Source organism: Epinephelus lanceolatus, chromosome 23, assembly GCF_041903045.1.
Source record: "Epinephelus lanceolatus isolate andai-2023 chromosome 23, ASM4190304v1, whole genome shotgun sequence".
Taxonomy (NCBI): Eukaryota; Metazoa; Chordata; class Actinopteri; order Perciformes; family Serranidae; genus Epinephelus; species Epinephelus lanceolatus.
The window spans coordinates 2,259,862-2,278,269 of NC_135756.1; the positions used below are offsets into that span (position 1 = coordinate 2,259,862).

At 44.1% G+C, this 18,408-nt stretch overlaps 1 protein-coding gene across 5 annotated transcripts in view; it reads left to right on the forward strand.

Annotated features, from left to right (window-relative positions):
* Positions 1-18,408, forward strand: part of LOC117249175 (filamin-C-like) — a 68,932-nt gene that overhangs the window by 17,866 nt on the left and 32,658 nt on the right. For 3 of the 5 annotated variants that reach the window (XM_033614612.2, XM_033614619.2, XM_033614613.2), the window contains exons 2-11: positions 4,327-4,575; positions 6,207-6,304; positions 7,973-8,123; positions 10,979-11,097; positions 11,188-11,265; positions 13,322-13,484; positions 13,725-13,925; positions 15,240-15,362; positions 18,051-18,188; positions 18,278-18,404. In XM_033614612.2, coding sequence (XP_033470503.1) covers positions 4,327-4,575; positions 6,207-6,304; positions 7,973-8,123; positions 10,979-11,097; positions 11,188-11,265; positions 13,322-13,484; positions 13,725-13,925; positions 15,240-15,362; positions 18,051-18,188; positions 18,278-18,404 — 1,447 coding nt within the window. The remainder of the gene's footprint in view (positions 1-4,326; positions 4,576-6,206; positions 6,305-7,972; positions 8,124-10,978; positions 11,098-11,187; positions 11,266-13,321; positions 13,485-13,724; positions 13,926-15,239; positions 15,363-18,050; positions 18,189-18,277; positions 18,405-18,408) is intronic. The other 2 variants (XM_033614614.2, XM_033614616.2) reach the window with 1 other exon arrangement.

Below are 18,408 nucleotides of genomic sequence, written 5' to 3' on the forward strand. Positions count from 1 at the left end.
CACACAGACAGCGTTCACACACACAGTGTTCACACAGACAGTGCTCACACAGACAGCGTTCACACAGACAGCGTTCACACAGACAGTGTTCACACAGTGTTCACACAGACAGTGCTCACACAGACAGCGTTCACACAGACAGCGTTCACACAGACAGTGTTCACACAGTGTTCACACAGACAGTGCTCACACAGACAGCGTTCACACAGACAGCGTTCACACAGACAGTGTTCACACAGTGTTCACACAGACAGTGTTCACACAGACAGCGTTCACACAGACAGCGTTCACACAGACAGTGTCACACAGACAGCTTTCACACAGACAGTGTTGTTGCTGTAACTACTGTATTTCCACATGTTTATGGAGCCGTAAAGCCGCTGCATCATCAACAACATGGTCCTTCAAATATTTCACAGTAAAAGCCTTGTGTTAACAAATGAAGGCATTCTGTCCACGGAAACGTTGTCGGAGGGCTTTTATTTTGATAAAGAAACAGCAAGTGTTGAGTCAAAAATAAATACTTAACAGATATAAACATTAAAACTGTAGTGAAAGAGTTGTAGTAGAGAAAAGTGTCAGTGGTGTGAACTGGCCGGTCTGAGCTCGACTCAAGCCGGCTGATGGTGTCACCTGACACTCAGCTGGTTGAAACTTGTCTTGTCTTGTCGTGAAACTGGACTTTAAACTTCAGATGCTGACGTGGAGCAGAAACACTGAATGTCTCCGTGTTGAATTTAAGTGCAAAGTCGTCATCAGACCAAACGGTGCTGACAAAACATTACCAAACAGGTAGTCCGCCATTGTTGTTGTTGTTTCCAGTGTTTGCTCTTTGCTCATAGCATCAGTGGGCATGCACGACTGGAGACGATGACGTCATCGTTTTGATAAAGCTACACCTTAGTGGGCATTTTGAAAAATTTCCATTTTAGGAAACTAAAACTCTGTTTGTGTGGACGAGAGGCCTAAACATAGAGGAAAATATCTGTTTACAAAATGTCTGGCCTCATGGAACTATGAAGATGCAAATTAGCCCCGCCCCTCAGCCGCTCACCTGCAGCTGCTCACCCTCAAGCCCCGCCCTGCAGGGTGACGGGATTGGTTCCTTAGGTTTTTGTTGTCAGTACACTACAGCTCCACCTGAGCGCCTGCCTTCAAAGATACCTCCAACAACAGACTTTAAACTTTGAGCTCCTGATGAAACCTGTCTGTGTGTAGTTCTCGTTTCATCCAGCACTTCACAGACTTCACAGACTAATTCTTTCCCTCCGTCGTCATCTCTCCTCTTCCTCTCTCCCTCCATCACTTCCTCTCTGCAGCCTCATAAAGACTTCCTTTCTAAATGTCACATAACACACTCTCTCCGTCACCCTGAGAGACGAGGGTGTGTGTGTGTGTGTGTGTGTGTGTGTGTGTTGGGGGGGGTTAGGTTCTATCAGGACTCCATTGTTTCTCTGCAGCAGCAGGCCGACCTTTAGCTTGTTTGTTTGGTAACCATTGGCGACTGGCGAGTGTTGCTGCTCACTGTGACTGTTAACGAGCGGACGTGTTGTTGTTGTTGTTGAGGCCAGCCCTGCTCCCTCTCTGCTGTGGAGTATGGTGTCCCTGCTGGGACAAAAAGTCACATGACATGATTAAAAATAACAGTGAAGAGAGTCAGCTGATTGTTTTCTGCTTCACAAAAGTAAAACTTCTCAATCTGCAGAATAATATTATGTTATTTAATTTGAATTATTGATGCATTGATGTGCCGATCAGTTTAATGTTGCAGCTGCTGAAGGTGACGCTCACTTTAATGACTTTATAAACTGCTTCTACCTCTGAGATGGAGGAGAAGTATGAAGTAACAGAAAATGGAAATACTCAAAGTACCTCAGTCGTGTGTTTGAGTCCAGCACATCACTCCAGGGACAAACCATCAGACGGCATCTCCCTCCTGCTTCAGTCTGATAAAAACATCACGTGTTTCTGTCTGAGGAACAGAAAGCGTCAGTAAATCTGTGGAAGGTTCAGCTGATCTGAACAAACTGCAGCAGCTCCTGTTTCCTGGGGAAAGATTACAGCGTCGCTCCAAACACCACACTTCCTGTGTGAACACTGGGCCGAACTAATCTCTGGACTCTCATCTTCCTGACAGAGAGTCCAACAACAGACGGCTGGACTCAGAGAGGGAAAATATGATGTCAGGGTCCACGAGACATAAACACACACACACACACACACACAGTAAGGAGTTGAGGTGTCAGTTTAAATCAAGAATCAGCTTAAGTTCAAACATTAAAGCTGTCCAGTAGTTGAGGTTTAAGCAGCGTGTTGATTTGCTCCACCCTCCTTGTTGGCGGCCGTCAGGGAATCATTGCACTGTAGGAATTAGCACACATTCATTTTAATCACAGCAATCGTAGACTGTAGTGATGCTGGGAGAGTCGTCCACCCGACAAGATCACTATTAATGTCACTTCATATTGTCTCACAGTTATCTTGTACAGTTCAGTTTAGTGAGGGATGGATAGTAATGCCTGAAGAAGTCATTTTGGATCAGGTTGATATCATGCCTCACATCACACATGGGCGATGTTACCAACGTGTTAATTGGTAAATGCACAAGATTTGTTCCAGCTGATGTTAAATCCAGAGAATGAGCCACGTTCATTAAAGGATTTGAGAACATCAGGAGCAGACACCTCCAGGTCAGAGATATACAATACAATATCATCTGCATATAGGAGCATTCATCACCCCTGTTTTTGTTATTTTTACTTACCCTGCAGTTTCATGTTCTTCATTCATGTTTGATCTGCTTCCTGTTTTATTTTGTAGATTCTCTCCTCATGTATCGTGTCTGGTTTTACTTCCTGTCTCTGTCTGTTTCCTGTCACACCTGTCTCGTTGGTCCCTCCCTGTTCCCAGAGTCTTCCCCTCACACCTGTTCTGTGTTAGTCTTGTTTGCTCCACCCTAGTGTTCCCAAACACACCCTTGTTGTCAGCCAATCACCATTTCCCTCATGTAGCTCATGTCCTCCAGCTGTATCTCCTTCTTGCCATTAGTCTTGTCCTTTGTCAGTTCGTCCTGCGCTCATCCCCATGTTCACGCTGTCATTCCCTGCTCAGTTTCCTGCCTGGTATCTTGTGAACCTGAGTTCATCGTATTTCAGTTTAGTTTTGGTTCTGTTTTCATCTGGACTTTAGTTACCTGCCTGTTCCGGATGTTTTTCATTAGTTGCGTTAAAGCTTGCCTTTTGTTAAACCTTAAACCTGCCCGCCACAAATACACCTCCACACACTGAGGGCAGGTCATAACTGCTGTGTGAGTCTGTACGTTGTTTTTAAATAAACTCCTGCAGAGTGAGACGTCAGTGTTTGTGAAGTGAAGAGTGAGCTGAAGGTGAATGAATGAATGAACAGCCATGTGCTGAATGAACTCTGGACGTGAGTTACGACTAACTGATGTCGTCATTCAGCCACGAACACTCCGATGATTTATGATGGGCTCTCTGACTCTGTTTCCTGATTGGACGATCCATCAGAAACTTGAACCGTGTCAGCTTAACGTTCCTGACGGGGTGAACATGAGGTTTTCATTGGTCCGTTTAAACACGACACCAGTTGATGTGATGAAAACATGATGAAGTCGGTCCTGTTAAAGAGGTGAGGCCGAGCTGTGAGTCATGTGTGGCTCTGTGACAGCGCTCCGACCGACTGTGTATAAATGTAGAAAACAGAAAGAAAGAGTCATCACGCTGAAAGTTGGTTTTCAGCTCAGGAACAGCTCAGAGTTCCCCCTCAGATTCCTGAGTGTGTGTGTTATCCTGTGTGTGTGTGTGCATGTGTTTCCGATTTAAACTGACCTCATTCCTCAGCCCGGGGGCTGGATGACATCATCCTGCAGCAGATCTCCTCTGTGCCATCCATGGATCAAACTTTCACATTAAAAACAGCCTCGTGACAGCTCACAGATAAACAACATGGAGCCGTGAACTTTTATTTTGGCGAGCAGAACTAACGCTGTTGGAGGAGAACAGGAAACTGGGTCACATCAGCTGATCAGCAAACAACAGTCAGTTCAGAAGTTATTAAACCACAAACAGAGAGTTTACTGACGTCTCATTGGCCCACAGGTTTCTGTTAACACACAATTACAGCTTTAAGTACATTAAACTGCTGGTAACCATGGCAACAACATGATGATGAGTGCCACGTTACTGAGAGGTGAAACTAACTGACCATAGAAACTTTTCCCTTAGTGGACAATGACTCAGCAGCATCACATCTGTTCATATTAACACCAACATGTCTTCATCCAAACTGTCTTTGTCCATCTCTCAGACTCGAAAGCCATCGTGGACGGGAACCTGAAACTGATCCTGGGTCTGATCTGGACCCTGATCCTGCACTACTCCATCTCCATGCCCATGTGGGAGGACGAGGATGACGAAGACGCCAAGAAACTGACCCCCAAACAGCGTCTGCTGGGCTGGATCCAGAACAAGGTGCCCCAGCTCCCCATCACCAACTTCCACCGAGACTGGAGGGATGGGAAGGCACTGGGAGCACTGGTGGACAACTGTGCACCTGGTAGGTGCTGGGGATGAGAGGGTACACCATTATCTGTATCTGTATCTGTGTCTGTGTCTGTGTCTGTCTGTATCTGTGTCTGTGTATGTATCTGTCTGTGTCTGTGTCTGTCTGTATCTGTGTCTGTGTCTATATCTGTATCTGTGTCTGTATCTGTGTCTGTGTCTGTCTGTATCTGTGTCTGTATCTGTGTCTGTGTCTGTCTGTATCTGTGTCTGTATCTGTGTCTGTGTCCGTATCTGTATCTGTATCTGTGTCTGTATCTGTATCTGTGTCTGTGTCTGTATCTGTGTCTGTGTCTATATCTGTATCTGTGTCTGTATCTGTGTCTGTATCTGTATCTGTGTCTATATCTGTATCTGTGTCTGTATCTGTGTCTGTATCTGTATCTGTGTCTGTATCTGTATCTGTGTCTATCTGTGTCTGTGTCTATATCTGTATCTGTATCTGTGTCTGTATCTGTGTCTGTATCTGTGTCTGTATCTGTATCTGTGTCTGTATCTGTGTCTGTGTCTGAATCTGTATCTGTATCTGTGTCTGTATCTGTGTCTGTGTCTGTTTCTGTATCTGTGTCTGTGTCTGTATCTGTGTCTGTGTCTGTATGTGTCTGTGTCTGTGTCTGTATCTGTGTCTGTGTCTGTATCTGTCTGTGTCTATATCTGTATCTGTATCTGTGTCTATATCTGTATCTGTATCTGTGTCTGTATCTGTATCTGTATCTGTCTGTGTCTGTATCTGTATCTGTGTCTATCTGTGTCTGTGTCTTTGTCTATATCTGTATCTGTATCTGTGTCTGTGTCTATATCTGTATCTGTGTCTGTATCTGTATCTGTATCTATGTCTGTATCTGTGTCTGTATCTGTATCTGTGTCTGTATCTGTGTCTGTATCTGTATCTGTGTCTGTATCTGTATTTGTGTCTATATCTGTATCTGTGTCTGTATCTGTATTTGTGTCTGTATCTGTGTCTGTATCTGTATCTGTGTCTGTATCTGTATCTGTATCTGTGTCTATATCTGTGTCTGTGTCTGTATCTATTTGTGTCTGTGTCTGTATCTGTATCTGTGTCTATCTGTGTCTGTGTCTTTGTCTATATCTGTATCTGTGTCTGTATCTGTGTCTGTGTCTGTGTCTATATCTGTATCTGTGTCTGTGTCTATATCTGTATCTGTGTCTGTGTCTGTATCTGTGTCTATATCTGTATCTGTGTCTGTATGTGTATCTGTGTCTATATCTGTATCTGTGTCTGTATCTGTGTCTGTATCTGTATCTGTGTCTGTGTCTGTATCTGTATCTGTGTCTGTATTTGTATCTGTGTCTGTGTCTATATCTGTATCTGTGTCTGTGTCTGTATTTGTATCTGTGTCTGTATCTGTGTCTGTATCTGTATCTGTGTCTGTGTCTGTATTTGTATCTGTGTCTGTGTCTGTATCTGTATCTGTGTCTGTATTTGTATCTGTGTCTGTATCTGTATCTGTGTCTGTATCTGTGTCTGTTCAATGGACAAAATTTTCTGTACTCGAAATGCGTGTGGCTTAAACTGGCGTTAACTGACATTAACAGGAGAGTAAATTATCTCATGTTGCTGCTGCTCACACATGACTGACGTGTGTCTGTCCGTGTTGCCTTCAGGTCTGTGTCCAGACTGGGAAACATGGGATCCCAGTCAGCCGGTGGAGAACGCCAGAGAGGCCATGCAGCAGGCTGACGACTGGCTCGGAGTGCCGCAGGTAATGTTTGACCTCTGAATTCAGTTTTTCTCACAGTGCAGCAATCGCACCCTGAAAAAAGGTGCTTGGGAGTGTGTGCATGCTGCCACGACGTAGCTCAGGTGTGTGAGCGCACCTGTTGCACGTCTACATTGAAAACATTAAGGAATATTACAGGTGTTTGATTTTTCCCACATGGAAATTCTGACCAATCAAGAGCAGCTTTCTCACACAAGGCATTTGATCTGGTCCTCTTGTAAATGCTGCCGTGAGAACACGAACCAACTCTAGGCAATTATACAACTTTGGAACAACATGAGTCCCTGATTCAGACCAGAGGAGACCACTCTAGGGCTGAGAGCAGCCTTAAAAAATTTGTTTAACTGGTTTATCAGGATAATCTCAAAGAGAAAATTAAAAATAAAACATTCAGTCATTTTTATTTTAGTGTCGTTCTTTTTTCCTGTTCAGTGATATTATTCACCAACGTAAACCCCTTAACTTTTGTTTTATCAGCTTAATATGGATTTTTCCTCACAGCAAACCTGCAGTTGCTGCAGCAAAACAAAGCCTCTACACATGTGGCATCTGCTTTATTAGGTGAGCTGTGGGCGTCCCCGACACTGGCTCTGTAATCTCAGAATCTGAGCTTCAGTCCAGTAAAACTCAGATGAAATGTGCTCAGCGTCGGTTATATCACAGCCGAGCAGAGAAACCCTGACACAGATGATATAATGAGAGTCTCAGTGTGTAATCAGCGTGTGAACAGAGTTGTAGTCGCGCTGCGATCCAACGGGCAGCATCAGGAACTTTCCTCTCCGTCACACGTGTTAAATGGCCCTCTGGTCTATTTCCAGCCTGCAGAGCGATCCTGCAGCCGGTGGTTTGAATCAGCAGCAGAGTGAAGCAGGAACACAAAGGGTTCGATCAGATGATGTGAAAGACATAAAGTCAGAGTTTCCATCTTTACACAATCAGTGTGTGTGTGTGTGTGTGTGTGTGAGGATGATGATGTGATGAAGCAGATGGTTTATATTTAATGAGACAGACTGTTGATTAAAATCTTCATTTGTTCTCTACATGTTTAGATTATCACTGGAAACTGTGAGTCTGATCGAAGCTCTTAAAATGATCAAGTAAACTCTGATGGAGACAGTTAATGTGCAGGGGCAACAACAACAACAACAACAACAACAACAACAACAGAGCAAGAGTTATTTTGTCTTCTTTAATGTGATGATGTCACTTTAATGTCTGTGTAGTAATTGATCATTTTTGTGCAGGATGTAAAAGTTGCACCCACACATTAACTGTCACCTTCAAAATGGCCGACCAAGTTTATAAAACAATTGCTTGACTCATGGCCAAAACTCTGACTACTTCTGTGCTTGTGCATCCAATTGAAATGCATGCCCTTTATTTTGAAGGAGTATTTGGAGATAGTGTTACTGATGCTTTTATGTCAGCGGGGGTTTGAACACATCGTCCTGCGCTGCTAATGAACAACAGAGTCTGTTAGAGGAGCAGCTGTTCAACATGTGTTCGCTCAGACTCCGTCATTAGTCTCTCTTCTCAGTCTCGTTATGTTCATTAATTAAAATCTTCTTTGATGTGTCGCTCTTTAAACCAGCTTTTTGTTCATGATCAGGATCATCTGCGTCATGTGTTCACGCTCTCGCTCTTCTTCAGGTGATCGCTCCAGAGGAGATCGTGGATCCCAACGTGGACGAGCACTCTGTGATGACCTACCTGTCTCAGTTCCCCAAATCGAAACTGAAGCCCGGCGCCCCCCTGAGGGCGAAGACGCTGCACCCCAAGAGGGCCAAGGCCTACGGGCCAGGTGAGGAAACACACAACCCTGAAGTCTGCTCAAAAACTGATCACTTTAAATCCACATTTATTGAATTTCCCAGCGAGAATATACACGTCTGATACAGATTCTTTTGCTCTGAAGATGCTGGTTGACAATATTTTGCACACTGTTCAATATCTTTAAATATGACCACAGGAAGTATTAATCGTTATTTCACAGAGCTGTGTTCTGGTCAGAGTGGAGAAGCCTCTGAGGCAGCATTTAACATGACGTATCTGCTCACTGTTTTAATTTCTCCTGAAACCTCTCAGCCTTCACATCAACGTCAGGTGTGCAAAGTCATCTAGAGGACTGGTTCTGGCCCCCGGGCCGTATGTTTTAAGAGTGTTTTCACATTTAGTCCTTTTTAAATGAACCGAACTCAGTCCTCTTAAAGTGCACCAAAAAGTGGACCAACAGAAAAGGGACTCAGTTCTTTTTGTGTTGACACTGTAGCCTTTATCTTAATGACGAAAACTGTGTGTGTGTGTGTTTGTGTGTTCCACGTTTTTCGCCTCACTGACTTGGTCAATCCATGTGAAATTTGGCACAGTGGTAGAGGGTCATGGGAGGATGCCAATGAAGCAATATTACATCAATTGGCCAAAGGGGGGCGCTATAGCAACCCATTGAAATGTCAAACTTTGAATGGGCATATCTCATGCCCCGTATGTGGTAGAGACATGAAACTTTGCACAGAGATGCCTCTCCTCATGAGGAACACATTTGCCTCAAGAACCCATAACTTCCGCTTATATAGATTTTCCATTTCCATTTTGAATGTTTTGAAAAACACTTCAAATGGATCTCTTCCTAGGAAGTTTGAGCGATCTGCATGAAACTGGGTGAACATAATCTAGGGACCAATATCTAAAGTTCCCTCTTGGCAAAAGTTGGAAAACTTACTAAAACTGAGCTTCTATAAGGCAATGAATATTGCGGAGGGCGTGGCTCATCACATAAAGGTGTATAACATCTCAAGGGTTTCACCCATCACCACGCAACTTTGTAGGCATATGACCACACATAATCTGAGGGGACCCCTCCATTATTGAGCCCATCAAACAAAATGGGGGCGCTAGAGAGCTCATTTCTTATCTAGGCCTAACCGCCATATGGATTTTTACTAAACTTGGTAGATATGTAGAACAGGACGCCTCAAGGTGACTGGAGAAATTTAACTCTAATTGGCAACTGGGTGGCGCTATAACAACGGAAAAATGCTTCAAAATGGCTAAAATGCGACCGATCGCTGTGGCTCCCCCTGTGGACCAATGTTGGTGTTGTTTCTAATGTTTGGTATGACTAAGTCATGGTATGGTATGCTGCTGCAACAAGGGCTAGCTGCACCTTTCCCATGTGAACTACCAGTGCGCCCCACTTTTAAGTCAATACAACATATAAACACTTTAACTATCTGCCTTTCAACGTGCTACCTCAACTACTAATGTACAGTTTTAGCCCACTAACTATCCCACTATTGGCAATGGTACTACTGTACTTTCAATAAAGCAATCGTACTATCAACTTCACAAACACTCTGTCTGAATACATTGCTCTTCTTAATGGGTTCAGTTGACTATTTAATCTGCAGTTTCCTATGACCTGTATCCCAAACACACACCATGTGAAACTGTACGTGGGCAACTGTGCACTCAGTGGGTATGTACTAGTATATATATTGATGGAGTTTTGTTTTTACTTTGATGTGGCACTGCAGTGCGGTCATGAACTTAACACTGGAGGGAAACATTTGTGTTTCTGTGAGTTGTTGACAGTTGCCATTTGATGTTTTCTTCGGTCCATATCTGGAGGAGTTGTTTCATCGTCAGACCAAAGTCCAGACCAGACTGGCCGTGTTGTCGTTACCTGTGGCCATGGTTCCATTGTGTTTATAATGCGTCCCACTGAAATAGCATGTGATCTGGCTACGGCAAGCCTGGAGGGCTACAGTACAATAGCAGAAGCGGACCCGGAGCGTTTTGTGTTCACTAGGCACAGGTTAAGTGAACCGGACCGCTGACTTGAAGCAAACCAAACTCAGACCATTTGGTTTGCTTCAGAGGGGTCTGAGGTCTCTTGGAGGGCTGAAAAGGACCAAGTGTGAAAACACCCTAATTCACTGTTTTGTGATGTTCTATAGACTTAACAATCAATCAGGGTTGGCTTGTTGGCCATCTTTGACCTTCCGTAGTCACTGCTATTTGTTCATTTATAAAGCCATACTGGTTAAACTCCCTTTGCATATTTGTACTTTGACTGAACAGAGATCTGACTGTAGCCACAGTCTGAGATCTCAACACTTAGTTGTGTTGTCTGTTCCTGGTGCTCAGACAGAGCTGGGAAATAAAGCTTTTCTGTGCTGTGCTCCTCTCACCTGGAATAACCTTCAGAAAGAGTCCAAACTACGTGAACTGGTCTCTGTCTGATTTCAAAGCTCTTATAACTACAAGGTTGAAAGAGTTTTTGTCACGGTCCATAGGTGTTGTAATATTTCTGTGTGTTACTGTGGATCTTTTATGTTTTTTGTTGTGTTGTTGTTCGGCTGTAACTTTTCGTATGCTGCTGTCTCGGCCAGGTCTCTGTTGGAAAAGAGATGGTTGATCTCAACTGGACTCACCTGGTTAAAGATGGGTTAAATACAAAATAAATAAAGTCAGTCAATTAGAAACTGATTGATAACAGAAATTATAACGGACTGCAGCTGTAACTGTGTTTAGTCCCAACAGGATTTAAACTCTCTCTTTAACTCTTGAGTAACTTTCTGCTGTCATCACGGTCTGAGACGTCTGGTCCTCTGGAGTCATCAGATTTCTGACTGATCTCTGTCTCCTGTGTCTCAGGTCTGGAGCCTCGAGGGAACGTGGTCCTGAAACCAGCAGAGTTCCTGGTGGAGACGGTGGAGGCCGGACTGGGTGAAGTCCTGGTTTATGTGGAGGATCCAGAGGGACACACAGAGGAGGTGAAAACACACACTCTTAATTCTTCATATTAAATCAAACACAACAAAGTTAAATCAGACTGAATGTGAATGTGTTTCTGTGTCCTTCAGGCCCGAGTCATCCCAAACAACGACAAGAACAGAAGCTACTCGGTGGTCTACCTGCCCAAAGTGGAGGGGCTTCATAAAGTAAGAAACACAAAGTCATTACTAAAAGTCTGTGTCATATAAAAACTAAAGTGATGCTCAAAGTTGTCACAGTGAAATTTAAGGTGTGCTGATGGATTCACGTCATCAACTCATGCATTGAGTAACATTACAAGTTAACGTTCCACCTTAAAAGTTGCCGGCAGTCGGCCCAGTGAATGAAGTTATTTTTTCTCTTTCATTTTATAGTTGTAGTTTACTGATGTATGAACAGAGGTTACATAAAACCAGAGTGAGCGTCCTCTACTGACCAATCAGACTGCAGGGTTTCTAGCTCCACCTTTTAGTACCAGATCTGTGTGCTAGGTACCCCAACAGAGGGGGGACCAAACATGGGGACGCTAAGGAACGCTTCTGTTGGGACCATCCACAACTTTACACTGTGGAGACAGAAACAATGCGTACTGAACTGAATCGTACTTAATCGAGGCTCAACAGACACGTTAACTGTGCTGTTTGATATTATGAGAATAAACCACAAATATTCATTTAAACATATTTCCGAAGTTACCTTTGTTCAACATGTATGAAATGTCCCAAAATCCTTTAAAAGTGCTGCCTCACCAAATTATTTGAATAATAATAGCCATGTGTATTTTGTGTATAATGTTAGTAGAAGTATGATAACAGCAGCAGTAGGAGGCATCAGGCAGCAGCACAACCACAAGAAGAAGCCAAGTCTAAAGGCCCGTTTCCACCGCAGGAACTTCGGGGTAATTTTACGGGGCCGGGGCCGTTGGTGCGTGTCTCCACCGCAGGAACCACCCCCGAAGGACAGAGTTCCGGAACTTTTACGGGGGCTAAACAAGTCCCTGCCTCGGAGTAGGTACTCAGAACGGCCCCGAGAAACTCCTGGCTGGGGCTTGGGGATTACTTGGTGCTGATTGGATATACTCAAGGAGGGATGTGACGTCAACAGAAAGCAACAAAATAGCTGGCATTTTTAAAATTCAGCCGACGAGGGTTATCTCGTTCATATAGCTTCCGCCGCCATGTAAAAAAACTCACTAAATGGTCCGTGAAAAAAATATTTTTTCCAGCGGATATCTTAGTTACAACATGATTGAGCTAGCAAAGCAGTTTTGTGTTGCTCTGTGTGGTATTTATTCAGTTTTGGGAAATCACGATGTCTAGAAAGCATCAGTGGCTGCAGCTGACAGGGACAGCTAACAGCAGCAGCAAAGCTAACATCAGGACGTCATCTGTTAAAAGCCTCCCGTTGTCGGATACGACATGAAACTACTCCAGTTAGCTCAATCATGTTGTAACTAAGACATCCGCTGCAAAAAATATTTTTTTTCACGGACCATTTAGTGAGTTATTACAGACACCGCTAAGGGCTAATAGCTAACGGCGTCCCTACGTCGCCCCGGTAAATGGTCGCACAACGATTACGTCACATCCAGAGCCCGTAACTTTACAGGAACCTTCCTCGTACTCCGCTCTCAGTGGAGACACGGCGGTTGAGAGGGCCGAGCGAGAGGACGTTCCTGTAGTAGTTCCTGCCCCCCAAATAGTACCAGGAACTTCTTCAGTTGATCCGAGGTGCCCAATTTTCCTCCTCGTAGGGTAGACATATTGGTGGAACCCTTTTAGTTTAAAAAGAACAAGGCGGCCTTCCACAACAAGAGGGGCTGTTGATGACTTGTGGGAGGAGCTGTTGATGACTTGTGGGAGGAGCTGTTGATGACGCCGCACGTGCGAGCCACTGGCGGTGGATAAACAGGAAACAGCTGATAGCAGGAATTAGCGAGCAGCTAGTAGCAAGAGGGAAACACAAACCTGACAGACACTGTAAAGATGAGCAACTGGGGAGACAAGGAATTGCGCGCCCTCCTTGTCCTCGCAAACGAAGAGGCCATTAACCGTCAGATGACGGGGACGGTGAAGAACGGGCCGACTTACGAGAGAATCACCGAAGGACTGACCAGCCGCGGCTGTACGCGGCCAGTACAAGAACAGAAGCCTCAGAGTTGCTTTACGAACGAGAACCTGTATCAGATTCCCTGACTGGCCTGAGTGTCTCTGTTCCTCCCAGGTGAAGGTGCTGTTCGCTGGGCAGGACATCGACAGAAGTCCCTTCATGGTGAACGTCTCCAAGGCGATGGGCGACCCAACCAGAGTTCAGGCCCGCGGGCCGGGGCTGCAGACAACAGGAAACGTGGCCAACAAACCGACGTACTTTGACATTTACACTGCAGGTAAACTTCTAAAACTACATCTGCATGAAACACAAGTTGAAAATCGTACAAACAAAAGACGAGATATTTTTCTCGTTAAATGTACAGACCTTTGTTTCTGCAGTATTTTCATCTGATCAAAACATTTAGACTTACATGTTACTGAAGATATTCGACCTCAGCGATGACTCAGTCTGCCTGATACTGATTTAGTGACCTTCAGTGTTTGAGAGACTTGTTGTCCGTCTGTCTGTCCTACAGGGGCGGGTGCTGGAGATGTGGGCGTCATCATTGTGGATTCAAACGGTCGAAGGGATACAGTAGAGATTGTGTTGGAGAACAAAGGCGACAGTATTTTCCGCTGCACCTATGTTCCTGTCCTGGAGGGACCTCACACCGTCTACGTGACCTTTGCAGGGCAGCAGATTCCCAGAAGTCCTTTCACTGTCAACATCTCAGAGGGTAGGTGTCTCACAGTCCAGACTGCTTCGACATGTTGTTCTTAAAAAGGTTTAAAGTTGTAAATTAATTTCCATGTAACATGAACATGGATCTGACGTGTATCTGATGCATGAGTTTGTAATCAGAGTGTTACATTGAAATCTGATGTCCAGACTGACGGATTAAAGAACAGGATGAGATCTGTTCAGCTCAGTCTGGGTCCAGGTCTGATGGGACAGTCAGTGCTTGCTGGGTTTTGTTGGCTGAAGCTGTGCACTCTCATGGTTTTGGGCTGTGGTGTTCGGCCTTCTCCTTGGTGCTCCACTGGTCTGCTGGCGGAGGTGTGGACTCAGTGGGAGTTGGACTGTTGGACAGACGGCGACAGAAAGAGGATGTTTGGATGGACTTGACTTGAGTCTTGCCTATCTTTAATGTGGGAGCTTGAGTGATGGGACTTGGTTATGATGACATAACATGGGTCGTACTATTTTTATCCAGGATGTGACTGGTTCAACTTTGACCTGGACCTGGACCTGATGTCTTACAAACACAGATGTAGCCACTGTGACATCACCCAGTGGTTTGTAGACTCCTGTTTTGAAGCCTTGAATTTGGCCTTTTGTGCCGTTTGAAGCCAGAAATGACCATATTTGGACGAGAGGGTGGAGCTAATGCTAATGCTAGCTGCTAGCTTGGTTAGCAGGTTGCATTTATAGCTATGGTTAACTCTGATAATGCTAATTTTTGCTGAGGAAAAACAGGATTAAAATCATTAAAACAAAATGTACTTATTGGAAAAACTTTGGAGGTTCTTTTAGTGAACAAGGCTTTTTTTAGGTGACCAAAACGTTAAGCCTTAATAAAACGTAAACAGGTGTGTAATGTATAAATTCAGCCCTGTACAGTCGTCATGAATGTTGAAATGATCTCTACAGACCAAAACTGTTTTTGTACCAGGCTGTAAACATGTTTATTTTTACATGCTAACATGGAGGTCTGTGGGAACTGACTCGCTCTTGGAGACAGCCTCTAGTGGACATCAGAGGAACCGCAGCTTTTGGCTTCATGTTTCAGGCGGCTTGGTTATGACTTGAAACTTGCTTCCTGACTCTGGACTTGACCCGGGACTCATCTGTCTAGGCTTAAAACTTGGAAATCTTGAAACTTGAATTGGGACTTGGCTTGTGACTTGTAAAGTTAGACTTTGACTCGATAATGTTAGACTTGCAGAACCTGACTTGTTCCCGTGTCCGCCTGCTGGTCTGGAGGTGTGGAGGTGTCTGTCCCCTCTCTGCCTGTCTGCACATGTATCATCACTGTTGTTCCCTCCTTCAGTTTCACAGAGCGTCCCTCCTCTCGGGTCTCCGGTGCAGGTTTTACCTCAGTCTGCACGCACCCCACCCTCAGACAAGACAAGGAGAGCCCCCCCTCCAACACCGCCCAAACCCAGGCGACCAAGTTAGTACAGGCCGGGTGGGGGTGGGGGTGTGACTGGAGCCTGCCTGCGCTCGCCTGGTTTCCTTCCACCTCAACTCAAAACCATCCCTGCTTCCGACCCTCCTGAAGAGGGTTCTCCCAGCTTTACAGCATGTGCAGCACTTGCTTCTTCTTCTTCTACAGAAACTGAGTGAATGTGGACGTGTGGATTGAGTCCTCTCTGGATTAAAAGAAATGTTATCCTACACTTGTTTTTCATTTTCAAGAGAGCGACTGAAGCTCTGAATCGCTTTGTCGTAAAATACAAAACAACTCATAAAATACGTCCGATTAACAGTAGAAGATATTTGTATGCTAAGCTACATAGCTAAGTGTGTCCTTTATAATTTATCATTCCCTGTGACGACAGCGGTAAACTGTAGCTACAAACTAAACCAATTCAGTGTAGTCTGTGTTTAGAATATAACACGATATTTATACATCAGTTCGTACTCGTCATTTTAACCGTGTACGCCCTGCACGGTGCTGGGCTGTGAGCACAGGTCCCACGAGAGGACGTGGGGCCCTCATGGAGTCTGTTTCCTGATGTTATACTGGGACCATTAAGTGGCCTCGCCAGTGTAGTGCTTAGAGCACTCATCGTCCATGCGGAAATTCGGGGGTTCGGGGTTCGAATCCTGCTGGGGTCAACGTCAGCAAAGGCATGCGGTCGCAAGAGGTTCCCACCACTGAATCAAACGGGATTCGGCGGAAGGAGGCTTCAGGATAAGAGAGTTACTCTGGAATCTGAGCTAAGTCCTCAACGAGGGCGCGTCTCAAGCCCGTTGAAGACGGGAGGTTCCAGACGTAAAAGCAGATTCATACTGTGACCACTTCATTTTTTTGAGCAGTGTCTTTAAACCAAACGTCTCACTCCACCTCTGTGAACCCTCCAGATATCTGAGGATATATAGATTCATGATTTTTACACCATCCAGAGAGGCTTTTGATTGTGTGTGTGTGTGTGTGTGTGTGTTGAGTCACTTCATACCAACATCTGGAGGAAACATCAGCCAACTTCTGGCTGGTTTGGACGCCCATCTTTACAGTCTTTTGTTCTTCAAACCAGATTTTTATTTTGTTGGTAAAAAATATGCAAACCATAAATGTTTCGGTTAACGCTGTAATTATAATAACTACTAATGAGAATAACAATGATGAGAAAACTTCAGAAAAAATAACACTTTCAAACACACAGTATAACTCTAATTTGTGGCCCTGCCATGAATTTGATTTTTTTACACACACAGGCCTTCATCATCATCATCACGATTATTATCATGAATATTAGCAGCTTCACCTCTTCCTCTCCTCTTCATCATAACCATATAAATAACTCTGCTTTTCCAACCTTTTAATTTTGCATCTCGTCTGTTCAGACATAAAAACTGTTAGTGAAATATCTTTCTGTTTCTGGTTTCTGGTGTTTTACCTGCAGATAAAACAGCAGGTTGTTTTTTTTCTACATGTTTGTTTTCCACCTGTTGAACCTGCGGCTCCTTCAGACTGATAATAACACTGTTTCTGTTTCATCCTCACCTCTGCTGCTTTTTCCTTTCAGCCTCAGCAAACTGCTTCTCTGATCAGCTGACTAACAGAGATCAACTCTGTGTGTGTGTGTGTGTGTGTGTGTGTGTGTGTATTCTTGGTTTTACTATATTTAGTTGAAGACTCGTGACGATTTGTGACGTTTGGTTATTTTTACATTGAGGGTTAGTTCAGGATTCTCTCAGATTAAATGAGAGGAGGTGGACGTTCCCAGACAGGTTTAAATTTAATCTGAGCCTTCGTTAAAAATGAATCCACACTGACTCTGATTTACGAATATTTATCAGGTGTTTTTAATCGTCTGTCACAGAGAGCAGACCGTTTGTGTGGCTATAGCCAGGAGTCAACAACCCCGACTCTAAAACTTCATGTATTCATTATTCTCTTAAGATTTTATTCAGGCAGCTGTTCAGTTATTTATTTCTCCAGATTTTCTCTGGAAATCAATCAGTGCAAATCTATGAAATTAACTCAGATCTAGCTAACTGTTGGATAACTTTAGCTCGCTTTGTCTTCATAAACTTTACTAAAAAAAATTATGTTGAATATGTTGAATTTTAGATTTCTATATGTGTCAATAACGCTGTGGTTGATTAGTTATGTTTAGGCACAAAAAACACTTGGTTACACTTGGGAAAAGATCATGTTTTTGCTTGAAATACCTGGTGTCCTCTCTGCAAGTGCAAGGATGTCTTGATAAAATACAGCCGCTAAAATAAGGTCACTAAAAAACACTGATGTTCAAGGGGCCAAAAAGCAGAGCACAAATTAGGAATATGTACCGCAAATTATTATTTGTAATAAAATTAATAATTCAAGACCTCGATGTAGTATTTTGTGCTCATTATTTAATAATCAGAGAGCACAGATGAGTATTTTGTACGTATGAATTATTAGTTAGAGTATTTCTAACTTCCACCTTCAGACTAACATCTAATCTGGATTAAAATCGGAGTCATTGTGGACTGGACGGGTCCTGCTTCAGGGCTCAGTGTAGAACTACTCAGGAAGTAGAAGAACAAAATGTGTGTTTGTGTGAATGTTTGTTAGTTTTGTTACCATTTTAAAATCATCTCCCAGCCTCCCCAGTGACCCACGTCTTTGTCTGATTGGTCCTCACAGCCTGTAACCCGAACGCCTGCAGAGCGTCGGGCCGAGGTCTGCAGCCGAAGGGTCTGAGGGTGAAGGAAGTGGCTGATTTCAAAGTTTACACTAAAGGAGCCGGCAGTGGAGAGCTCAAAGTCACTGTGAAGGGACCAAGTAAGAAGCCATGAGACATCTTTACTTTAGTTTGAAATGCACCTTTAATGTATATGATGAGCAATGCTAATATTCGATTTTGAATCCAGAGGGCTTGGAGGAGCCGGTGAAGGTTCTGGAGATGGAAAACGGGATATTCGAGTGTAATTATTACCCCATCATGATGGGAAAATACATTGTTACCATCACCTGGGGAGGACACAGCATCCCACGCAGGTGA